At 40.1% G+C, this 26816-nt stretch overlaps 1 protein-coding gene across 14 annotated transcripts in view; it reads left to right on the top strand.

Annotated features, from left to right (window-relative positions):
- NRXN1 (neurexin 1) overlaps positions 1–26816 on the top strand; it is a 730370-nt gene that overhangs the window by 499955 nt on the left and 203599 nt on the right. For all 14 annotated transcript variants that reach the window (XM_080407807.1, XM_080407800.1, XM_080407815.1 and 11 more), the window contains one exon: positions 6488–6669. In XM_080407807.1, coding sequence (XP_080263933.1) covers positions 6488–6669 — 182 coding nt within the window. The remainder of the gene's footprint in view (positions 1–6487; positions 6670–26816) is intronic.

Below are 26816 nucleotides of genomic sequence, written 5' to 3'. Positions count from 1 at the left end.
TTTCTGCCTACCCCTCTCTCAACTTTGGCTGAACTTGAGTATTGGATTGAAAAGTTATTGAAGAATGAACAAGGACAGTGGATATGTTGTGCAGCTCCCTAAGATTGTCCTACACAGAGAAAACTTCTAAAAAGAAATCTCGCATTTGAAACCAGGGAATTAAAATTACAAGAGCAATTGGAACTGGAATGGAGTATGTTTTCCCCATTTTATTATGGCATGCAATGTAAAATATAAATGATGAGGTATAAAGCCCAAAGACGAAAACAAAGAGGGTTTGTAGTTGTGTAACACCTTTAACGTGTAAAGGGTCTTAAATAAGTTGGGCCATCTTCCCACAGGGATAAAGTGTTTCTCTGTTGCATTACTGAGCAAGATAAGATGCGATCTGGTTCATGGGGAAGCATTCCACTGAGTTCCTAGCAAATGCAGAGAATTAACTGGAACGAGTCTGAGCGGCTGAAGCCAAAGGTGGGGTTGCACATTTGTCAGCCAGTGTCAGGTTGAGCACTTCTTGTAGTCAAGAGCCTGTTGCTAAAAAATCAAAATATGGGAAGACCCTAGGGATCATTTCTGGTGAGAATGCTATTGTGCCACCCACAAAACGTTTACCGGGTCACGGTACTGTCCAAGTACCATTGTCATAGTCTGGAGGAAAGGAGAAGCCAGAAAGGAATGGTTTTCTGGTTTTCTTGGTTGGTTGTGCTTGTGTGTGTGTGTGCGTTGAGGGAGATCATGGTACTGAGCTGATTAAGCTAGCTGTAGCAACGTGTTTTCCTCAGACCACGAGAGTTGCTTCCATGTTACTGCCTTGAAACTGCAATAAATGTCACTGCAAAGGCCAGGATGCTCAGCTTGACTCAGGACTGTTCTGTTATCACTTAGACCTTTTCCTGGAGCCAGCTCTTGGGGATAGCTGAATATAATAAACCATGCACTGCACAATTTTATAGATCTCTGTGAAAACTTGGATCTAGTGCAATGAAAAGCCTCGTAGGCTCTGATAAAGCAAATTAGGGTCCCTGCAGTGGTTTGGGAAGAGAAGTTCTATAATACAGTGTAAAGTTCTGTTTGAATTAATAGTAGCTATGCAGCGTGGTTTCTGTTTATCCAGGAATATAGAAGGCTGTGTATTTTCCCTACCTGCTTAATACTGGCATTGACTGGTTGATAGATAATCTGGAAGAGGCAGCAAACAGCAGCAACAAGGTGAAGGCTTTTCTGTTTCAGCATCTTTTACATACTGGGGATACCGCCTTGTTGGGTCACTTTAACAAATTGCTTCAGCTGGTGATTGAGCTGGTTGAGGTTGTATTCATCTAGTTACGGTCTGGGTGAAACTAGTCTCCTGACCATAACTTCTAAGACACGTCTCGTGCTATGAAATAGACCCCAGTTCTGGATTACAGTCTGCACAGTGTAACCTATGCGGAGAGTACAGTCATCTTACAGCTGACAAATATACCAGCTAGCAGCAGTCATGGTTTGAGCATGCACATTGGTTTAATGACCTAAATAGAAATTGTTTTGAATGGCACTCAATTTCCAGGAAAGCTGTGACCCTTTAAGGTTTGCCAAACTGTCTGTGGTCAAAAGAATATCATAAATACACTCCTAGACTCTGTTATCCATGAGTCTAAGAGGAACCTGGCCAAAAAATGAGACGTTGCTCCACTCTTGGCCCCGTGGCTCAAACTTTTTGGAGAGTTACGGGCAATGATCCATTTGAAAACTGAAAATCTCCTTCCCCACCCAATAAACCTCTCCTGCTGTTTAATAGATGGTATTTAGAGAAGCCTGACGTCGTTGTTGCAGCAAAGCAGTTAAGATTCATATTCAGGCTCCTGCCCAGATTAGTGGGAAAGAGTGTACCAGGACGCCTTCAGGAAGGGTCTGTTTAATCTGATCTTTAGTCTGAAGTACTTCTTCCAGCAGCTTTTCCCATCTCCTTCCCATGGTTAAGCCTAATGGTCATTCCCTCCTCAACCCTGTGGCATTTGTTCTCTATTCTGTGTAAATAATTTATAACACGTCACAGTCTAAGAAGTAGCAGCAGAAGAGATGGTTTTTAATCCACCCATTATTTTGAAACAACTTCCCCCTCCCCATGGCATATCACGTTGGAGGCTTGAAGCGTTCCTTTCTTTACTTACCTTAGAAAATTCGCACAAATCTACGTACAGAAATTTTGTGTACTTTTCTGGAACTTCAGCTTGGGTAGGATGAAAATAAATAGATGGAAATGTAAAAAAGAAGTATTAATGGATATTTGTATGCTCCCCTGAACACACAGCAAGTGTGATTAATGCCTCCATGTAGATGTTTGGGCAAACATGCGTGTATGTATATATTCATATTGTAAATTCTTCGCTCTTGGTAATTAATAGTAACCTGCACAAATAGTCTCACTGGATTCAGCAGGTTTATCAATGCAAGTAATTACTTACCAGTGGGAATAAAAGGGTTCACATTCTAGCCCAGAATCAAGTCAAGTACTGATAACATACAGAAGGAAGAAAATTACATTATTGGGTAATTTCTCATTATAAACAATAATGCTTACCCTTCATTTTTTAAATAATAGTTAAAAAGTGCTTTACTACTAATAAAAGGGCAGCTAGGAGTTTTCAGTATTGGAGTTTACAGGCTTCAGTCTTTAGTCTGTCAGTTACAGTGTGATGGAATCGTAGTTCGTTGGGGCACAGAGCTCAATCAAGCCATTGCTTTCACTTAACCAGCATCTGAAACCTGATGTGAATGTTGAAAATAAACATTAAGTTACTAATGTTATATGGGAAGAATGGAATTATGTACCCTTCAGTGCGATATACCTTAAACGCGTTATTGGGATGGACATGCAAAAGGCGGAAAGTTGTTGATTTGAGCAAACTATTAAACTGTGTCAGATGTGACTTCAGAGCAATAAATATTGAAAAGCTTTGCAGTCATACAGAGTAATAGATACAGTAAATGGGTACTAAACAAAATATTTATCTGCCTAATACTGTATAGGTAAGCAGATGTCCTTGAGTTGCTGCCAGGCTGTGCTGAAATGAATGCACTATTTCATAAAGATGAATTTTGCAAACAAGTAGAACTTGAGAGACTCAGGCCCTTAAAAAACATTACGGTATCTTGACCAGTGGCAGTTTGTTACAATAGGAACCATGCTTTCATGGTTAAGAATTTCAAAGAGCTGTATGGACATTTTTTCGTAAACATTGTGTAGACGCATGGATGCATAAGGAATTGTGCAGTAAATTCTGTGGCTGAGAGAGATAACTGGCATGTTACAAAGTTCCCTACTTAAAAGTACTGTGTTGACGGCATTGCTATTCTTGACATTCTAATTCTGCTGCTTTCAATTCTCTTGAGATGAGAAACCCCAAGCAACACAGTGCCATAAGCTAAGAGAGAGGAGGAGGATGGCTGGGGTCTAGCGACAATGTTCTGAAAGAGCAGCAGAGACATTATAAGGTTTGTCAGGGAGCATAAAAGCCTTTGTGGAGCAAGTGAATTAGGCTTCCTCTATTATTTCTTCTTAACATATTGAAAATTGATAGTAAGCAGGGTGGTTTTGAACAACTGCTCAGTTTCTAGCCTTTAATAGTTAATGGGAGGTGAGACTATAAGCTGAGATCAATCCCAGAGTAATAAATTTTACATACTTATATTTGTCTTTCTTGAAATATAAACACTAGAGGATCTATTCTCAAATGGCTTCCGACCCATTTTTTTTTCATAATTAATACAGGAAATTCAAAGAACGTGACTCCCTGTACAGCTTAGACACAGGCAGATCTGTATTCATCAGCATGGATTAATTAGCCTGTTACCAGATATGCAGTTAGTTTGAAGAGCTACAAAATGGACAGTTACAAAGAAGAGAAGGCTTTGCTATACAAAACCATAAGCCATATGTTATCATGGATAAAAGATAAGTTTATGTTTGATGTTGATTGTATATAGTTTAAGATTTACAGCTAGATTTATCCAGCCATACTGACATTGGCCTTGGCATCAATGTGGCAGCAGTTGGGAATTAATTGCTCTTCATCAGTTATTTGAAGAACAGTATTTAGCAAAAAAAACAGTGACAAAGATTCATTCTGAATAAGAACAACAGAGTTTCTTATTCAGATCTGGAGTCTTACGTCTGGGTCACTGTATTCAGTATGATTCTGCCATGGCTTGGTAGGCATTTTTTTTGTCTTCTGTATTGGGTAAACACATCTGTTGCAACCAAGACAAGGAAAATGATGCACTCCCACTTAAATCTTTGGTGCTATTCTGGTAGTTTTGTCTGTGACATTGAGGCATAAGGAATTGGTTTTTCTTAGCCTTCTCATTTTTTGTTACTTATAAGAGCCTCATTCATGACCTGACATAGTATTTTATGAAGTCAACAAATGGCTTTTACGATTTTTAATGAGCTTTGGATCAAGCCCTTGGGTTTTCATCAACACAGAATAAATCCTTTCACTGTCACCAATGTGACAGATACTGTATGAAGACCCAAACTCTGTCACTCCTCAATCTGCTCAAGATTGGAAGTCAACACTAGCAGCAAAGAGGAGAACTTGGGGACCACCAAGAGTGATATTATATGTCCCATGTATCATTTTTTTTAGGATGTGCTAGAACTGGGGGTTCAACCGTCGTTAATGAATAGCATGCAGCAGATCAATGTGTATTTCAGAGCACTGCATATGAGGAAAGACAGTGTGGGAGAGAAGGAGATCAGGTTTTTGTCACACACATTCCTAAACCAGACACCATTTGCCCATGTCCGTTACCAAGCTTTTTAAGGCACAGTCCCTACCTTCACTACTCGTGCACATGCAATGACAATAGACCCTGATTTCACTTGGAGCGTGAAACCTTAGATATCAGGTCTGTTATTGCGTTTGTCTTTGCTAGAGAGAGCCAACAAGTTTTCCTAGAACACATGCAGGCTTGTATTTTGCCGTCAAGAGAAAAGCCAAGAGATCTATTTGAAGCACAGTGCAGTCCTTCAAGGTTTTGATATAAAATGAGCTTTACAGTTTTTTAAGTACTATGCACAGTGCATAAAATATTACAAATCAATGCTACAGGAAAAAACTTATGAGTAGGATGTAATTCCATAAAGGAAAAGTGATGTTAGCCATAAATATAGGATATCCCTTCGAAAAAGGTTTTTTGCTTTGAGACTGATACAAAGAAGCCTTGCTCAGCAGTAAGGTAAGATTTTGAAGCATCTGGAAGTTGAAGGAGTGGTGTAACTCTACAGCCCTTCTCAGTTTTGGCTTTAAAAGTCTAAATGTTCAAGGGATTTTGGATCCATTTTTATGCTCACAGCATTTTTGGTCAATCTTGAAAGAAAGTAAGGAAATGACAATGACGTTGTTATGCGCTATCTTCTTACATGGACATGGGAAGTATGTAGTGAGAGTATTGGGTGGAATAAACTGAATTATATTTAATAAAATTGAGAGTAGCTACACAGCGGGCCAGCTTAGAACAGCTAGTAAAACTAGACATCTGCATTTACAGTGTGCTGACATACCTCCCTACGCTTTGACCTACCTTCCTCTGAAAGAAGTAGACAGCTTGGAGTGGCTTTACAAGAAAGCTCAAGCACATGCAGGGTTGGCCTGCTATAGGCTGTTGTTAGGATACAAGTTTTACGTGGAAAATACCTGGATATGCCATTATTTTAGTTCAGAGGAAATATGCTGTGATGAAGTTAAGCACCTGAGCGCTAAGTGGGTTTAGCTTAACAGCACTTGTTTAAAACAGCATCGATTTTTGTAGGTGCGTGATGAGTGTAAGGTGCAAAGATTTCCACTCTTACAAGTTATACATTGAGCATTATGCAAATAAGCCATTGCTTACTTAGATGGTAGGCTGATATCTTTTTGTCCTGACGTGACAAGCAGAAGTGTGTTTCCATTTGTTATCCCCATCTGTCACAAGCTGATAAACCTCAGATCCGTAGGAGCCTTATCTGAATGTATTTGTTAACGTCTTGCTTGGTTGGGCATGATGACGTGTCATGTAGTGTGTACCATTTTTGTTGTGTAAGTAGGGAGCTGCATTTCTTTGTCAGCTGGGAGATAACTGGGATTACTTGATTTCTTCTCCACATAGGCCCAGTTTGGGGAAGCGTTTGGTTCTGCTCAGCACAGGAACATGTTCTTCAAGCATAAGATTTAGAACTCTCTTGCGTAGATATGCCTGTCTGAATCAGAGCTATGGTATTTTAAATTGCTGCATATACAATTATGCTATATTCTGTGTTGATTGCACTATATAAAAAGCACTAATATTTTGTTTCTTGCAAAATTTTCAGCGATTAAGACCCCTTCGTTTTGAAATATAGTCTCGGTTTTTTCTATGAACCTATTTGCTGTATGAGAACATCTTGATTTTTGTTGAGCATATGATCTCCATGTGGGCTTGCATTGGTGCAAGTGAGCTAATTATATTTATTTCTGTTTTACAGCGGGAACAACATATATCTTTAGCAAAGGTGGTGGACAAATCACTTACACGTGGCCTCCTAATGATCGGCCAAGCACTCGTGCAGACAGACTGGCAATAGGTTTTAGTACTGTTCAAAAAGAAGCTGTGTTGGTACGAGTGGACAGTTCTACGGGGCTCGGAGATTATTTAGAGCTGCATATCGTAAGTATTATTAACAAATGCATGATATTTCTTCTGGTCTTGATTGTTCTTGTATTAGTGGGTTTTAAATTTATTTAATTTTTACGTAAATACAGCAGTTTGTTAAGGGAATTTTTTGGGTCAATAGTGAGCTCAATGATAATGGTTTATAGCATACAGTACTGTACAGGGTCTCAGACATGCTCAAAAAGCCTTTTACTTTATACCATGCTACTTTTATATGGTTTTTCAATTAAAAATTGTACTAGTATAGCTGTACAGATACAGCGGTTTGCTGCAGTCTAATTACATAAAACAGGATTTAGCAGTGTCAGAGGAAGGTACATTAATCCTGAGGATTTAATCTGGAATCTGGTCGGGGAATTACACTGTATCACAATTGACTGTGCCTATTGTTAAAACCAGAATTTATCCTCTGATTTCACCATTCCTTTGTGATGGTGAGTCTTAAGCAGAAAGACAGACTGTCAAGCTAGGAAGTCTAAAAAAGTAATTTCGGCTGCCTTAGGGCAAAAAACTAGCAATCAAAATTGAAAGCATCTGGATTTTTATGGCAACATAAATAAATGATCAGTTGAGATAAACATAACTAGGGCAGTATAAAATTTTGATGTTTCGATTAGTCTCAACTTTGTTAATGTATTAGTTTGATTTTGATATAAGAATCTCTCTACTTTCAGGAACAGAAGAGTTCCTTTTGAATGAAATTACTTATTGATCTATAACCAATTACACTTTTGCCCTCAGAAAATATTCAGCAGTGATCATTTTCAAAATTAGAGGGAATTACGGTATTCAATCTTCCCAGGCTACTTCTTTCTGTAAACTCTTGCACTGTGAATCAAGGTGATTTTTTTCTTATTTACTGGTTTGAGTAAATAAACAAAGAAAGAAGGTCTAAAATAAAATCCAGAGGTTGTCTGTACCCTTCTGTTACATCAAAATGCACAGAGCACACGGCTGGCTGGTATTGTACAATGGTAATTTAAAAATGTGAACAAAGCGACTTCTCCCAGGTGCCAGAAAAACTGAGAGCCTACATTTTTCAAGGCAAGTATTGTGTTGCTGAAGAGAATTTAAAAATTTACGTTCTAAAGCCACATCTAACATCAGGTACCTAGTCAGTATTTGCCTGTTTCTTTGCAATCAGAGACCAGATCCACCCACTGTGGTCAACGGCATTACTTTCTTCTTACAGTGTTTTCTGTTTCTTTAGCATATTAAGGGATGTTTTCCTCATAGTTTTACTCTACCTGAAGTCTATCAAACCCATAATATTAATGCAATCTGCTGTCTAGCTTTAATTTTTCCATTTTAAACAAGTGTTGGGTTTATTAATTATGAGTTGGAGATTTGGAGAACAAAAATTATTGCCTGCTCGTGTTGTGTTTTGTTTTGTTTTTTGTTTGTTTTTTCCTGAGTAACTTTTTTGTACCCATGCGGTAGCAACAGATGGTAAAAATAAAAGAATCATGGAGAGTTTTCTATGGTCAAAACCAGCTTAATAGGAATGGGGAATATCGTAAACTACACTTTACTGGTCTTTTGAAATTTCTGTGAAGCAGCAAAAGGCCTTTTATCGTCACGCTCTGTGAGGTGATGCTGGCCTCCTCTTACTGTCTTTGTAAGAGACTTTGGGAACCTCCCTGAAGCCTGCTTGGCTTCAGAGCAAAATCCATGATAACTGCAGAAATTTCACTGGATCTAGGTCTGACCTTCTGAGAGCTGCTTCAACGTAGTCACTCTGGAGCGGAGACGCTAAGGGATTGACCTCAAATCCTGACATCTGGTATGAATTTTTTTAAGGGTCATCAGTGTTAGATAAAGCTTGGAAAACTGCTGGGATATAATTTCCTGGAATCTCTTTCAAATCAAGGTAGTATTCGAAAGAAAGTTGAAAGGCAGTATTATCAAAAGCACTCGTGGTACCAAAGAATGTGCATCTTATTAGATCAGTGGAACTGTAGGCACTTTTGAGAATTTTAACTGAGGTCTATTTTAGCTCAGAAGATGTCGTGAAGCAATCGAAAAGGAGAGGCCTATGTATATGTTGTATTTGAAAAATATTGTATTGGATTGAAGTTTTTCAATATTGGCAGCTGCTGCATTAAACTGGTTGTAATAAAAGTAGTAGTAGGGTTTTGTCATTCAAAACTTCCTTCTCCACCAATGTTGAGATACCACTAAGAATGTCTTATCTACCAAATAACTAGAAACATGCAAGAGCTGTCAAGGAGGAGAAACTGGAAGGAGGGAAGAGTCTAATTCTGCATGCTCTTTTGTACACACCTGCTCAGCTGTTTGTATAATGAATATGCACGAGCAATGAATGCCTGCGCACACTGGGATGTGCCATGCATGTTGTGTTACAACAACTGTACTGTAACAAGGACACAGTTGTGATTTAATTGTGCTGGGGTTCAGTTTTACAGCGTGATAGAAACTGGTTGGTTTGTTACTGAGCTTTCTTTTCACCCAGGAGGTCATTAATCACTCAGACCCTCCCCAGTGACCAAAGTCAGGGCAGATGTGTAAGGATTGATTTTAAGTGTATTGTCAGCAGAAGGGTGGCAAAGAAAGTTTGGAACTATTGCATTCAGTTAAAAAATTTCAGGTCATAGTCCTCATCAGCATGTTGGGGAGGGTGCTGGTTTGGGATGTTTCAGAACTGAGCTATGAGGTAGCTTGCTCTTAACCTTCCTCATTCTAGAAATGGAAGAGGAAATTATGAGTTTGATTATGGTACTTCAGTGTGTGCTTGCCCTCTTTATTATTCTGTTTACTTAAAGACGATGTAAACCTAATAATGAAATCAAGCTCATAACAAATTCTGATTTTGAAAATTGCTACTTGATCAGCTGAATCACAGCTTTAGTGTTAGATTAGGAACACATTTATTTAAAGTAATCATTTAACCTCCCCAAATAACCATTGTTAATATGAGAAACATTTGAAAAAATGTGTAAGCTACCTTGCTACCAGATACTTAACAGTTCCAGTGCAAATATTTTAAATTCTGAGATATATTGTTATACAGTCCAGCTGTACTGTAGCAGCCTAGCTATCAAGGACTGGGTGTGTGTATGATACATGTGCACCCCTGTGCTGCAAGAAAGAGATTTAGTCATCCAGAGGTGCAGCAATTAGTTTTCACAGCAATCACTTGACTTCTGTAATGGAAGTGGTCTCCTGTGCAGAATCTGCTGGGATACCCATTTCCAGAGGAAACAGCTATCATGCCTAAAAGTCTACTGCCGCTTCCTTCTCCTGTTGACAGATAAAAGAAGGACAGATAGCTCTCAGAATTATTATAACCCACCTTTTTCCCCCCTCTTTTCTTGGAATCGTCTGCATCCAGCTCCACACCAAATGGGAAAAGGTGGCAGCTTATTCAAGCAGTGTTCGGGTACCCACCGTGTGCACCTCAGTGCTTGGCTTTCCCATTGCCCTTTAAAGCCCTTAAGTAATTGTGTCAGTGATCCCTGGTCCTGTCTCTGCTCTTCTCTTCTCCCAGGTCATTAGACTTCAGAAAAGTGTGTGTGTGTGTATACATACATACATAAATACATATATGTGCCACCATTTCCCATAGGAACAGTGCTGTTGCTGTCTCAAGTTTCCAGGTTTTCCATGGTGAGGAACAAAGTGAAGTTAGCCAATAATAATGCCTCGAAGGGCTAAGAAATCCTGATAATTTTCTCTTTCTGGCAATGCTGGTAGCATAGGAAACTGGCATTCTTCTGTGTGGTGTAAATAGTACATGCTCTGCTAATGCAGACAAGAAGGACAGATTTCCATCAATAGGAAAATGGATTTCTATTCCTTTTTTATGTGTAAATTATGCTGTGTTTTCATCTTTCATTGTTAAAATGAAAGACTTTAACATTTTGTATAGCTGATGGAAAGAGTGAGCAGTTTCTGTGTCTTCCTTCTGTGTCATTTGTGTCCAAATCAAAGGATCTGGGGAGCACAAAACCGATGTGATGGTTTTATGGTTAAGGCAGATACTGAGAGCAAGAGGTTCGTGTGGAGCGTAAGGCCAGCAGAAGGTGTCGGGTCTGACGGCTTTGGTCTTCCAGCAGAGCCCCCCAGTCCACCGGCCACCAGCTGCTGAAGCTAAACTGGCCTCCCGTTACCTCCGACAGGGCAGGGAAGTACTCGTTAAGCTCATCAACAGATACGGGTCTGGTGAAGCAGGTGAAGTGGGGAAGATTGTTCTGATAACAAACATCTGAAGATTTAAAATAAGGAATTAGACAGATGTGGCAGCATTTTGAATGTTGTCCTAACCCTTTTCTGGGAGAAGCAGGGGAAAACCACCCTGTAGTAAAACCACCCTGTGGTTCCGGCAAAAGGAGGTTGACAGTCCTCCCTAGCGTATAGTAAACATACAAAAATAAAAAGAAATCAAACTCAGGCTAGATCGTGGCATATATTTTTTATTTTATTCTCTTTAATAAGGAAGAAACATTATAGGGCAAATGTAAACCAATAAGGTGAATACTGTGATGGGAAAGCATGGAAAACTATTTTGAAAGATGTGGTAACATGTTACCTGAAAAAGTGTGGTATGTTTAAGGGAAAATCATATCAATATATGCAATTTATAAATGTATAAATTATAAATTTATGCAAATATAACACAATTAACCTGAAAGCTCTGAAGGTACAGCTTTACTGGCATGATAGATTAATCAGTATTGTACTTAGATTTTCAAAATGTGTTTGTAAAACCTTCAGGGTTAGGATTAATGACTGAGTTGAACAGTCATAGGAGAGGAAATATTACAGAAAATTGGGGTTTGGATTGTGAATAAATTCAGTTTGTGCTCTGTCCAAACTATTTATATACTACACCTATTAAAATATATATGGTGAGAAAGGCATCTTTTCATTTGAAACTTTCTCCATGAGGAAGATGTGGATAAAAACAAGTGAAAGCTTTTGTGAGTTTTTGTCAATTTTGGTTCAAAAATCCTCTTGGTTTCCGAGGGAGTTAATGCTTCCCCATGTTCTGAGCTGTTTAATCATTTTTTGTTTATGTTTTACTTCATTTTTCATAAACCAGGGAAATAATTTAATAACTCCAAATGAAATGTTGACTTTTGTGTGGGGGGAAAAGAAAAAGAAAAAAAAAAAAGATATCATGGGGTTTTGATTTGCAGATTGAAGTTAATGGAAAATTCTGCAAAAGTCCTCTGACCTTTTTTCCTACTAATTTTTTGGAACTTTTGGCAAACTTAGAAGGGCTGTTAGTTCCTGCTCCCCTCCCTCCACCTCTTAGTTATACATACGCAGTATTCTTCTGCACCAGGCTTTTAATAGCTGACTCTGTTAGATTCTATTGTACACATACATAATATATGGATGATTTTAATTCATGCAAGTATAATGACTTTCCCTCAAGTGAACAAAAATAGTAAAACTCGAGTGAGGATCAGACTTCTGGGTTTGATTGTACCAGAGAAAAAAACTGCAGTCTTAAGATAAATGAATTTGTTATTCTCTTTTGGATACTTCACATGTCTTGGGCATAATGCCTAATGGAAAGTCAATTGAAAGATTCTTATTGACTTAGCTGTATTTGGATCAATGCCTAGAGAGCTGGATGTACTTTCAGTGAGATTGATGGTAAAAATACCTTTGATTTTAGTGGTTTGTATTTGGAGCTAATTAATTTTCCCAGGAAGAGTTTAATAATCTTTCAAAGTAAATTCCCAGAATAATATTTCTTCAAATAATCATCTTTCAAATATGGAATTCCTTATAATTATTCCTGAAATAGCATTCCTTTTAATAACTGTCTTTCAAACATGGAATTCCTTATTTTTATGTGTATCTGTGCAATGCAAAGGTTTGGTAAGGCCAGTGGTGGGTTATATATGCATGAAACAGTAATGAATTTAAAATCAAATTATTCACTTCCCGGAAGGGCTAAAAAAAAACTCCCCAGAAAATGTTTCAGAAATCTAGAACTGCTGAGCATGCACATCGGGGATAAAGTCAATGGGAGCTGAATGTAATCAGCACCTCTGAAAATCAGGCCATCACATGTCAGCCACATGGGCGTCAGGGATCCCTCTGGAGCTCTGGAAAGCCTTGGGATTGCTCTGTTTATCAGGGCTGTGATATTTAATATTGTGCTACCTTGAGGCACAGGAAAATTTCTGAAGGATGATCTTATCCAGAATTCTGTTAATATTTGGTATTTCCTTGTAATGCTTATATACACAGTCTTTATTTGTGATTTTTTTCCCCCTCATTAATATATGTGTATGGAAAATGCTATAGGAAGTTTAACTGTTGTGGGAAGGGATTATACGTCTCTTTGGGGGACAGAAAACTCAGCAACCAGACTATGTGTTAAGCTTTAAACCGAAGAAAAATTACTATGAAAGAAGGATTTCCAGACTTGCCTATGGGTTTGAATAATGAGATCAGTGCAATCAAAAAAGAATCATTTATGGGACTACACAGACAGGTGAGAATGCATTTCAATGTACACCAACATTAAGTTAATTAGAATGGGAGCAATGATTTAATCTAGGGAATTTGTGCTAAATGCAGCAATCATTTACCTCACTGATCAGGTTAAAGATCTAAGTTTGTAGGAGAGAAAATAAATAAATCACTGAAATGGTCAATCCATGCCTTGAAAACATGCTATTAAGTTATTCTTTTGTATTAGCAGTGCCATAGATTAAAAAAAAAAAAAAAAGAAAAAACACAACAAACCACCTCCGAGAGGCAATTTTATGATATAAGCTGTTTATGAATGCCTCATCTTGAATAATTCTGCACAGTCTGTTATCACACGCTGAGCAACATGTGTCTGTTCCTGCCACGAAGAGGACGAATTGCTGAGAGAAGGTTGTGGAAATGGGCTAATGATACCTTGCTGTATGGAAAATATGAATGGAATTTGGACAAGTGATAAAATTGAACAGCCTGGCTATGACTGCCGTCACAGAGCACTGCAAGGAGAAATCCCGATGCTGGTGTGGAAGGTCCGTTCTACCAGCGTGGCGGGGCTGATCTTCTTCCAGCTGGGATTGCCTGGTTCCCCAGCCTGGGGATGTGCTTGAGGGAAGTAGATCCATTCATCCTCTTCCTCTGTCTTGGAATAAATAGAAGTTGTCACTTCTTCCTCTACCCTGCTAATAACTCCTTTGTAAATAAAGCCTTCATGCTTTTGGGAGGGTGAAAGCCTCCTTCCCCAAAAGCTTGCTGTATGGTGGGGTCACCGCCCTCAGCTCGGATGAATCTCGTGAGGTGTTTTCTTCTAGCAGAAATGTAGAGCCTGGCTGAGGGTGAGGAGATACCTGAAGCACTTCTGGTGGCCACATGTATATTAGAATTCTCTAATAGCAATATGGAAAGGTTTGCATAGGGCCACGGTATTGTGGTAGGAATGATCTTGCAGACCAGGTCACTGACTCTAAGGTCTCTTCTGATCTCACATATCTCAAGATCATGCTGTAAATCGAATTCATCTGTTAGCTGAACTGCTTAAGATCCAAAACTACATCCCTGACTTGGATGCAAGTCCTCCTCTGATTTTACTGTTGCAAACTGTACACAAACAGGACTTTTGATCCAGCATGTGGACAGAATATAAACATGGAACTTCATTGTCCTGGGGCCTTGTTGAACTTAAAAAAAAATGCTAGAAGATTAAGAATAGAAGGGGGTTGGACTGAGTCATGTTATACTCATAATAAAACTTGGATTTTGAAAGAACTGAAGTGGACCAGTGTGGAGAGACAAGCAAAAGAACAAGCATATTTAATTAACAGAGGCTTGTGACCTCTCCATAAAGCAGTTTTTAGTTTTTATGTCATTACTCTTAAAGCTCTGAAGTACTTTATGGATTACATCCAGTCTTATTTTCAAGGATTCTGTCTTTCTCTCCCCTTTCCCTCGTTCCATAATTTGTTTTTCTGCCATGTCCTCAAACACAAGTTCATGTGCTTGGGCATATTCTGCAGTCCCAGTGAATCCCAGCGAGAGCCGGTGGCACCCTCCGTGGGTCTCAGTGACTGCACACCTTTTCTTTCCCATAGAACGGGACATACCGTATAGCTAAAGGATCAGAGGAGTCAGTTCAGATGGTGACTGTATGGTGCACTCACATGGAAGGCCACCTTGATGAGGACCATTAATTAGTTCTGTTTAATTGAAGAACAAAAGCAGCAAGAACAAAGCAATTAAGTATGTGGCCAAAATTAGGAGACATATACTTTTGTGATGTTTTTTACATACAAATACTAAATTTCTGGCTTCAGAAAGGAAGACAGGGGAATTAGTTTATAATGTTCAGATAAATAAAGAGGTGATCTTTCCTCTATAACAGCAATTTTCCTAGTGAACATATACATCCACCAATGTTTTAGATCCATCTCAGTCTAATCAGGTCCTTTTAATCCAAAATTCCCTGCACTGGTTACTGGCCAACATCCTTGCATACGAAGGTTACAGATATTTTAATAACTTGGCACCAACTCTTCCAGAACATTGCCATGTATAAAAAGAGCTGATGAAAAATTTAGCAGATATTTTAGCAACCTTATTAAGATTTAAAGAGTGCTTCAGAATTTGCAATAGCAGAAGAATCGAGATGTTCACTGAAACCTGGCTGATCACCCAAAGGAGGAGGAAGCAGCGAATCATAGGAAGTTATTGTGATTATTTGGAGAATTAGAGCTCTAGATGATTAAGGGTCTCTTCCAAGAGCGAGTGGCTCTTGCCCACCTAGCTAATTCTCTGCTTATTATAGAGATTGTATATTCTATTGAGCATATACTGTTTGTTATATGTAATAATACAGTAGACTCAGCCCTGATAATATTTTCTAGCTTGGTTACCATGTAGTTCTAGTTTTGGAGAAGCACAAAAAGCTTTGCACGCACTCCCCCCTGCTAGGGATGCCTGGCTGGAAGATCGGGGGAAGGCACGTGTGCCCGGTGTGTGAGAAGCCATGGCAATGTGGGGTACAGGCGGGGTACAGGCGCTTCGGGCTGACAGTGTGTGGTTTGGAGAAAAAAAAAAAAAAAAGGACATATGTGAGCAACGGCATCACTTTCAGAGTATCCCAGACTATGAGTAAGAGGGAGCGACTCTCTGATTGCTCTGACCCGTGGAGAGAGGGCCAGGCTTGCACAGGACAGAGCAAGATTTGTTCAGTATGAACGTGAGCCAGACCCGAAGATTTGGCCCATTAACTCCCTGTCTTTTAAATTTATGAGCTCCGTGAGGGTAAGGATATAGTGTGCACTGCAGCACAAAGTACCAGTGTAGCAGTTTTTCGGTGGATGTGCAGGATGAACAGTATCATTTCTAATACTAGAGAAATTAGCCTGTCGATGCAGAACGAGACGGGGAAAAGTGCTGCCGGTGGCCTGAACAGATTCTGATCCTAACTCCAAATAATTCTCATCCCGCCACATTTACTGCTAATTTGTTGGAGGAAACCACAGAAATATGAGTATGTATGAGAAGGATCTAGATCAGGCCAGGAAACTGCTGCTGGAAGGTGAAAGGTGCCGAGGCAATTTTACAGAGCCTGCTGTTTTGCTTCAGGCATTTGTTTTAGTAAACATTTCTACTATAGTTAATCACTTTGTGCTAATAAGGAAAGCTCGTCTTAATGCTATTCTGGTTTTGTGAGATACTACCTGAATTGTAACTCATAATTAATTAATTTGACCACCTGCTTAATGCAGGGTTTACTCTGCGATGTCTCAGTGCCATCACCAAACTAGAAATTTGTTTTAGTATTTAATGCTAGGTTGCTTTTTTTTCTCTGGACTGATTTATTATGTGGAGCCTTTCTCACGTTTCGCTTACACCGCGGTGTCAGTGAGGAGTAACTATAAGTAAAATCACTAACTTTCACCTGGTGTATGAGAGGGTTGAACTGAACACGGTGGGCCTGGTTCATACTTTCATCTGATTTAGTTATTTAACTTTTATATAAATCTTTGACACTAACGTGTTGCATCAGGGTCGCGCAGGAAACACAGCCAGAGCGGGGAATTTACCTGGATTTTCTGAAACTCAGGTCTCTAATTATATCTTCATCTGCTTTCCCCTATCCTGCCTGTGCTGTCTGCTCACTGCCTGTCTTACCTGAGCATGACACGCTTGACGTCAGTGCGTCTCCACCGCCGGTGTCACCGAGCAGCCTTTCCCCTTCTCTCCCAGCAGCAGCCGTGTATGTCTCTCCATCACTCTCAGAGCGATTCTTCCCAACTGGCAGTGGGCTGCTGCCGATGTTACGTCTCTTTTTGATTTTTGCTTCGATCATGCTGGTTGTGAGAATTTCTGCAACACTAACAAGAGAGGATAAGGATGTAATGAACCGATGCTGTCGGTGTTCTGGCGGTTCATGTTTAATGTAACAATCCCACTAACAACAGGTGACTTTTCCTGTTAAGTGTTTGGAGAGGCTTAAATACCTCTCTGTTCAGGAAAGCCCATTTACACTGAAGCATTCTGATGCTCCAGAGGGTGGATTAGCTCAAGGAACTGACTCATGCATTTCTTGGCTTTCGATAATTACCTCGCTTACACGGCGTAAGGGATGCTGAGGAACAAAGGACAGACACAGTCCTTCAATTTTGCCAGTTCTCTGGGAAATTATCCTGAAGCCGTCAGCGCAGCAGCATGAAACTACTAACGTGCCTTTAACTTCTTGTGCTGGAATTTGTAGGTGATAATCTATGTTCAGTCAAGGACGAAATCTAAGTCCAGCTGTTCCCTTGGGGAGATGTAAATCGTGCTTGCTGCTGCAGCACTGTATGTTCTCTGCGGTCTAGGAAAAGCCACTTGTACAGGACGGGGACGTCATCCCTCTGTGCATTCTGCTGCTGGGTCAGGTACTCCTCTTCATCCTGAGCCTCTGGATCAAAGGATGGGGTTGAGGCATTACATCCTCAACAGATCTCATCATGCTCCATTTCGGGGCTGGGATGTCTTGTTACATTCTGTTCAGCCCTCACTCTTGGCGGACTTGTGACTGACTGCTTACAGGTGGAATGCTACAGGCTGTGTTCGTCCTGTTCACTGCGAAAGCCCATTAATGTCCTGAAACCTTACTGTTCCTCATACATTGTTGTTTGGTTTTTTTCCCCTCTGACCCAGCGAATTCCAGGGAACAACAGAGAGTTTCTGAAGCAAAAGTACTCAGCCTACCCCTTGCATAGCAGATGGAGGTTTTAAGGCTCACTGTGGATTATGTAGCAATGCCTTCTCATTTAGGGACAAGCACAAAGAGTGTTATCATACGTGAAGCTACTTTACAGTAACTTCTACCAATTAAAACAAAAAGTGAAAAGATTATGCTGCAGAGCCTTAATAACCACTCAGCATATTTGATAATGTCACTGCTGTCGGTATCATATTCACCACTATGTTTAATAGCGGAACAGATGCAGCTCACTAGAGCACCACATGGTATGCAGCAGCAGGGAGTCCCATTTGACAAGTTGGTTTTGTTTTATTTCCCTCCCAGCGAGCCTTCCCTGATATCCCAAGTTTCTGTAGTGTTTTGATTTGCTATTCAGCAAACAGAAAAAGGCCAGGGGATTCCACACTGCTTGTTTTCATAGCAAGAGGGGAGGCTGACTTTTTTTTTTTTAGTGGAAGTGCTATGAAATGCCAAATGAAGCTAATATAAGGCATGTGTTGATGTAAAATTGTCAGCCTGTGATCTGAAAAGGGTTGGGGTTTAGCAGGTAGCATGTATCTGCATGCACAGGTTGCTGGCAGGATAGCAGCTATGCTGTTTTTTGAAGGTGGCTTCAAGTTTGGAGATTTTTTGTTTTGTTTTGTTTTAAATTGCAAGATTTTGTGTACACATCTGCAGTTCACTTTGCACAGTGAGCAATAACTCTCGGCTGTAGTAGTGCCATGGGATGCTGTGGTGGTTTGGTGCTCTAGATTTGCTCTCCATGGAACAATTCATAGGAGCATTTTGTGAGACTTTCCAATCTTAATTGCTTGTCTGCAAAAACACCTGAGTATGTACTCTGAGGCTAAAATAAGATGGCTACGCACTTCATGTATGCTAAAAAATCATGGGATAATACACAGTAGATAATGAAACCGTGGCTATTTTTTACTATATATTGGGTATTTGTTTCCAGGAAATATACAATAAAGATGGAAACAAGAGTAGAAGTCCTGCAAGAATTACGTTATCCACCTCTCATTACGTGGTCCATAAATAAATGCAGAAACTCCCCTGGTTATAGTTCCTATTCCTTATTAATGTGGTTATATGGTTAAAGATAGGTGCTGCCAAGGGCTAAATTAATGGGAAGTATCTTCCCCAGAGCTAAAGCCTTGCCACAGCTTTGTGCTCGGCTAATATGCTTCTTTGGCAGATATTTAAGATTTCCGGGTTTCTATTTCTAATTTACTTTTTAATTATTTTTCTGGCTATTTAAACTGACATTTTGAAGGCAGTGATTTGCTTTTCTTTCTTGCTTTTCACTGCATATTCAAACTCAAAACCTCCACCAGCACATCCTGGTGTCACAGCTGTAGTGTGGTATGTGATGACACCAAGCTGTGCTAGTGTGGGAGGAGGGGAGACAGGGGTTGCAAGCACTGTGGAGAACTGATTAAAATTCAAAATGAACTCGATAAAGTGGAGAAAGAGCCTGAAATCAGGAAGATTACTTTCTACAAAGGAAAGCACCGAGTTCTGTACCTATGATGGAAAAATCAAATGTACAGCTATAAAATGAGGAATAATTGTGGCCAAGAAACAGTGCTGCAGGAAAGATTGGGATGTTGCAGCTGATTGCAATTTGCTGCAGACAGACAGGCATCACTGGGGGATGTATTGACAACAGGTGAGGTGCAGGGGAGGCAAAACCCCTCGTTCCCTCAGAGCTGCTGGGACCTCTGTGGAAGGAGTATGTCCAGTGTTGAGTGCTCCACTTTGAAAAAGAGGTAAGGAAGCTAGGCAGCTAGTAAAAGAACCAGCGAAATACAGTAGTTTATTTAACACATAGCTCTTAAGAAGAAAACAAAAGAGCGGCCGTGTTTTATTTATAAAAGAGAAGGCAGGGAATGGCTGGATGTGAAAACTATGTATAGGTTGTTATAGACAGGACCGTGGCTAATTTGTTTTGCTTGCCTGTTAGGATAGGGTAAGAAATGGTTGGTTTAATTTGCAACAGTGCTAGCATTTATTGGGGAAAAAAAATTAGCTGTGTTAGATGGTTAGCAGTTAGATGGGCAGATGACTGCTCAACTGCAGGTTACGTAGGTAGGTCCTACCGATTTATATTTACAAGGTCAGACTCCGTTCTTACGGGTAACAGGAATGCCATGGAGATTCCTGCTGAATGGCTTTGCTAAAGTTAATCTCAATGCGCTTGCTGTTGCTGGTGAGTGCTGGGTGTAGCGAGGTCTTCTTCAGCTGTATGCTCGCACGGACACTGCTGTTCTTCACTGGAAGGCTTGGGGCCAGGGGTGATTTTAAGATGGATGCTTAGGTGTAAGCACAGTCTGTAAAAACAGGCGTCCTCTGTTTTCATTCCTGGAGACACAGAAAAGGGAGACAGTAAGCTCCAGCTAAGCGTTTTCTTTTAATATCCCTTGGTCTTGGTGCCCTCAGTAAAAAGTCCGTGTGCAGCAGCACCAGGTAGAACCTGCTCCCCCTTTTCCCATCAGCATCCCCTCTTGCTGATGCCCGCCAGCTGCTCTTTGCAGGAAAGAAATGTGAATCGGTGCATCTGAGAACTGCTCTCTGGCCAAGCGAAGGCTTGTTGGAGTGCTCTTCCCCGCCTGCTGGCATGTGCCTTCTCCTCAGCTTGTGGGAAGGGTGGCGGTGATGTAACTAACTTTGCCTCCTCGCCCACCTCTCAAATGTGAGCGAGCGTTTGCTTTGGTTGCTGTGTGGGAGGAGTGAGGTAATTCGAACTGTCCTGGTGGAAATCCAAAATAACCCAAATGGGCTAAACAGATTACTGAGCAAAATTCATTTGATTATATTGCAAGAATAATGTGCAATTGGTGTGAATTGATTTTTCGGGTTTTGGAACTATTTGGCCAGTTCGCTGCCTGCGGGTGTAGCTACACAGCTGTGTGAAGTGTTTGTCAAGTTTTCTTGTCACAGGAGTGCATGCAGGTTATCCAAGAGATAATAATCACTTACAAACCACGGAAGATGAGCTTTCCTGTTTCATTTCTCAAACAGACTCTTTGGTTTCTTAACACTAGTGACTATTTATGATGAGACTTTCTAATAATTAGAAGAGAATGATGATAATACCCCCCCACCCCCCATCCTTTAGGTGTTAACAGTGGTCACATCTTTGGGCTTATGTAAAAGCTCTGTAAGCTTTAAGCGTGTAAAGAGGTTTTTATCTTTTGGGAGTTGTTTTCTGGGACTCAACCTTGTCGCTCTGGACGTGTCTTTCTGGGTAGGCTTTGTTCTGGGCTGTCCTCTGGAGCAGGGCATTGCCCTGAGCACCAGCTGTGCTGCATCTGCAGGGTTTGGTCTGGGCTGGGCTAAACTGGTGTGTGTTTGGGGCTGTGGCTTTGCAGTGACATATGATGTTGGACGGCTGGGATAAGAATTGGTAGCCTTGCTTTGTTTTTGCTGTCAGCCACGGGCAGCAGAGAATGAGCACTCCCGGCCGAGCCAGGTAAACCTCCCCAGCTCATGCCACCCCATCCTTTAATCCCGCTTTCCTACCGCCTTCTCCCCAAGCTGTGTCATGCAGCCTCAGCAGCTGTTTTCAGAGCTGCAGATGCAAAGGTAGGTCATGTCATGGCTTTGCTTCGTTGCCCCGAAATATAGAAGTCACCCAGGCTGATAACGTATGTCCTTTCATCGAGTTGGAAGAAAAGTGATGAATAAACCCGTTGCTGCGGCTGTGTCAGGATTGTCACTGTATCTGTCTTGTAACGGAGATGTTGTTCAGCATTTCTAATTACGATATTAATCTTCGCTCTCCCCTGACACAGGTGTGCTATCAGTAATACTAGTGCATGACAGATTTATTACTTTTGACCCTCCGAGGCAGCAGTCACAAACACTTTTGGTTTGCTGGCAACCCTAATTGGTTCCCTATACACCTTCCTTTTCTCACTGAAAATATTTGAGAGCTTCATGCTGCGTTTTCCCTATGATGTACAGTAACATTAAAATAGAGATGGGGAAATGGTCTTGTGTGAATCATGTTCTCCCGTGCACACGCTGCTCAAAGTGATTATCAGAAACGTTGCTTGCATTGTTAGTATTTTTTGAAATTATAGGCAGGACTGATTTCTGCCTCTGAATTTTTCAGGTGTAAGCTTATGCTTTAGAAAGCTTACCAACTTGGAGTATTTTTTTTAATTGTTTTTTAAGTGTTGGCTTGCAAGAGAGTTCCTAATCACAAGCAAATGGCTTACCTGTGGTGAGTTGTAGAGGAAGCAATGTGCATTCATGGAAATACTTCAGGAGGTGGGGAAGGTGGTGAAACCTTCCCTCCATCCCGCTCTGCTGTGCTTCCCCATGGCCCTGACCGGTTTTGAGAAATGTTAAATTATGTTATCAAGGGAGTAAACTAGTACTCCTCCTTTTGGTCCTATTAGGGAGGTAGTAGCAGCACTTTAACTCTTCAGGCTGATTTTTAGGAAGGTAGTGGGCTTTGCTGCTGCTGCTTGGCTGGTTCCTATAAACACGATCAGGGTGGGATGCTGATATTTGGGGTTTTCCTCCACTTTTTGCACATGCACCTGTCTCAGGGAAAACTTCATGGGTTTTCAGACTCCTCTTATTTTGATATACTTAAGGTTAAAACCACCAAACCTAACCCTCATAGATCCAAATCAGGGGCTACCCATTTAGTAACTGGCCGTGTGTTTCTGTCCACTATTAGGAACTGGATGCAGAAGGAAGAAGATCAGATCACTGATTAACTTATTAACTAGGCAGTAGTGCTGTGTAAGTTAGAAAACGATGCTTTTTCCAGTTTCATTTCTCAATGGAAACTGAAATGTGGAAAATTTTTAGCATTGGCATAGATTGTAAAGCAAAAGCATAAGGACTCATTCGACGGCACTACTAACCAATTGGTGCTGGCTTTAGTGGGGCTGGGAAAAACCTGGATTCACATCCTTTCCCCACTTGGTTCGGGCTGGGACCTGATCCAGCCTCCCACACGAGCCTGAGGACTTTAATGTCAACTTTTAACTTGCCTTGGTGACTGAATCTTTGTTTCATCCTGCATTTCTAAAAGTGTAAGTTTGGGTTTTTTTGTTGTTGTTGCTGTACATCAAGAAAGGGATAGTTTTCAAAATTTTCTTTCTTTTTTATTTAGTGTTTGCGAAATAAATTGTTTTATAGACTGTCTTGGTGAAAACACATCTTTGATATATTCATCACAAAATGGTCCTGTTTAGTTTATGGTCCTGATTGCTATTGCTTGTTGCTAAATTAAGGATCCATATAGCAATGACTTCATTTTGGAAGTTAGCTGAGACATTTTGAATCAAAATTCTGGATGGAGGTTTACTTTATGTCTTGTTAAAATAAATGAAAAGCAATTCCTAACTGTTGTTTCTAGAATTGTTCGGAAGTGCAGGGTGCAAGGAACTTGCAGAGTACTGCAATAGTTGCACATAGGCATGTATTAAAAGAAAAATGTCACTGTGTACCACCTCTTAACACGAAACATGGCATAGTTGCGCTTCCTAGAAGCTACATTTCCAAAGGCCAAAACCTTTTCTAAATCCCTTTACCACTGAATTTATTACAGCTCCTTTAGCACCATGGAATGTGTCTGGAGAGGTGGACAAGGGACATGGTGACAAAGCATTGGAGTGATAGAAAAGACAGAGCAATTAGGTGAAACATTCTTTTGCATGTTGTAGCGGGTATTTCCCTAGCTGTAAAAGAGGTGTACGCTTTTTTTTTAATTACCAATTCTAGCCACCTGAGATATTTTACATCTGGATTCTGTATCATATTTGCTTGATTTATTAACACCCCCAGGAAAACATAGGCAACATAATGATTGTCTGTATCAATCACTTGGTATAAAACTTCCAAAAATTTTAGTAATTCTAACCAAAACTTAATGCATTAGAAGCATTAGTACATATGTGAAAGATGTTTTTTAAAAGGCTTTTTAATGGTTTAAGAATAAATAAACCTTTAAAAGCCAGCTGCAACTCCCTGTTTTATTTCCTGCTCATAATGAATTCCTGCTGTAAGTATTGTAAGGCTCTAAAGTTAGATTAAGAGCTATGTTGTGGGGTTTAGTTTCTATTTGCTATCATGCAATTCAGAGAATATTTGTGATGGCAGAAGTGTAAATGGAGAAAACTGGCATCACGGTTCATGCAGAATGTTTTGGTCACTTTCTCCTCACTTCACATCCTCAGAGTAATAGAAAATAAGTAAGTATGGGTTGCAACTGGAGGGTGCTTTCAATGGCTGGTATTAAATCTGATAGATTTTTGACAATTCAAAATAATCTTTTGATGAGGATTGTGTCAATGAATTCGCTTAGTTATATTTTTTTGATTTCCAAGATATATCTAGAGCAGCATGTACTTGGTGCATAGTAAAAATCTGTTATTCAGAGCTTGCATGCATGTGCATTTCAAGCTTTTAAGAAATGTAAACGTTTCTGATTGTGGCTCTGCCACATAATGCTTTTTTTTTGTTGCATCATAACAAAAAAAAAAAAAAAAAAAAAAAATGTTTCTAGCACTAGTTAGGTAATCCAGAGGATCACCTGGCCAACATGCAGCTCCTTGATTTTACTTACTAATCTTAAATTAAAATAGCAAGCCAAAAAAGTTTCTTCAGTGTTGCATCAGTGCCCTGTTCACTTTTTTTTGAATGAAAATTTTAAAACTTAAACCCATTTGCTTACCTTCTCTTTGATTACAAAATCAGGCTTTTTAAATGACAGAAATGCAATCGTAAGAAATCATATACTAATAACAGACCTAGACAAATTGTTCAATGCCTTTTTCCTCCCCCCCCCCCCTTCATAAGACGTGAGATTATGCATTTCTTCTACTTTGTGTTGCTGTTCCCGAGCAGTACAGTGGAAACTAATAGCAATTTCAACTGTGTTGGTTAAAATAAAATTAGAAAACATAGCTCATGCCAAAAGCAGGTATCTAAGATGCACCATGGTGGCATAAAGCTGGCAGAAAAGGTGGATTTATTTCAAAGCCTTCCAAGACTGGTGCCTCTTGGTCATGTTTTCAACCTTTTCTGCAAGGTCATGAGCACTAGGTGTATTTGAAGGAACGCAGTGTAAGTTGCATCTTCTCTGGCAATAAACCTGTTTTTGCAAGACTGTAGGAAGGGGACTGAGCAGTGAAAACATGCCTAGCCACCATCTCAGTAATGAATGTGGCACGAGAGCGTGTCTTGCTGGAGCAGTGTGGTTCTGAAACACGATCTGTAACCCCTGTCTGACTTTGAGGATTGGTCGTTAAAAAAATGCAGTGCAAGGTTATAGAGCTTCAAGTGTAACTGCAGCGCTGCTTTGGATACACAAATCCAGAGCCTGAGCCGGGATCTTCTCTAAAGAAAGCCTGCCCGGGAACATGTGTGAGCGCTTCAGCTGTGCAGTAAGAACCAAACAGCTGTACTGCTTTCCAGATCCTCCCTGTGAGTCTCGTGGAAAAGCAGAAATGAATTTTTAAATTCACACCTGTGGCTTCTGCGCAAGAAAATATCCCGAGGAAAAGGTGTCAGACTTGATTGCTAGAAAATTTCTTATAACTGCATTATGTTTCAGAATTATTATATTGGATGACAATTTCTATTATTTTCTCAAGGTCCATTCAGTTTAATTATAATTTACCACTCAAGTATACCCTTCTCTTCATGTTAATCTTCACATTATTCTTGCTTTTGCTTTAATAGCTATTTATGAGTCATAGAAAGTGCAGCTAATTAATACCTCTGCACACTGCAACAATTAAACATTAATCAGATTTGATTTTTAGAGTAATGTGCTACCAGTCTTCTAATCTTATAAGTTATGACCTGATAAAAATTTCATTACCCTAGTTATAAAGTTCTCAATGGGGAAGGATTTTCCATTTATTGCATTTAATACATAGCAGTGTCATCTATATAAATTTCACACTCCTCCTACATCTCTATAGATAAATTGGTTAGAAAATCAAAAGTAGGGATGCAAGGTAATCTGACCTAGAGGTAAGTTTTCAAAAAAATATTCAGTCAAGAGCTTGTCAGCAGGATCTGACCAAAGCGATGGATGATGGTTTTTATTAACGTGGGATCACAGTGTTTGGTCAAGACTTTTCTTTCCTCCCTTTCCGTTTAGAAGGGAAGGTCAGTAGATGTGAGCGTGAAACAATGTGTAAACTTTCCAAACCTGCCTTAACAGTGAGATTTATGCAGTTCGTATAAACATTTGAGCCTGGTTGGTTTGGTGGTTGGTTGTTGTTTTTTTTTTTTTTTTTTTTTTTTTTGAGGTGGCATTTGTTGGTTTGTTTTTTTTTTTTTCTTTCTTTCTTTTTTCTAACTGATGGTCGGGGTTGGGGGGGAACCAACCCCAACGTTAGATGCCAGCATGTCAGAGTAGACAAATGACAGACCTGTTGGTGGAATTTCTCAGTGGGGCTGTGTGCTCCTCTGCTTTTGGTCATTTCTCCCCATCCCCCTCCAACTCTTAGACTCGGAGAGGCTGTTGGTGAGTCGAGGGATATATGACAAGAAGTGGACAGGCGGGGAATTAACTTTATCGTGTCCCTGAAACTTATCTCTGACTTGATTAACTTGCTTTCAACAGTGGAAAAAATCCTTTTCAAATCCTCAGAAGTTCAGAGCAACAAGATGGAATGAGCCCTGTGTCATAGGTTAGCTCTCCCAGATCACCCGCGGCTTAGAGGTATTTCTTACATTTTTTTCCTCAGAGAGCGAAACCCCCTCTCTTCATTCAATGAAAAAGGAAAAGATATCTTGATCTGGGCAAGGGCACAGCAAAGACGGTAGATAACCTGTTAGAACAGCTTTTGGTGGAACTGGAGAGATTCCAGCTTTTATTGTGACTCTATAGCAGGTTTAATTAATCCTGTGATTTTTATTCAAGCTTCCTGCATCGCCGGAGCTCATTTGTTTGATGCTCCAGCATTTCTGCCCCATG

Source organism: Falco punctatus (assembly GCF_963210335.1).
Source record: "Falco punctatus genome assembly, chromosome: 12".
NCBI lineage: Eukaryota > Metazoa > Chordata > Aves > Falconiformes > Falconidae > Falco > Falco punctatus.
This window is presented reverse-complemented; position numbering and strand designations above follow the sequence as displayed.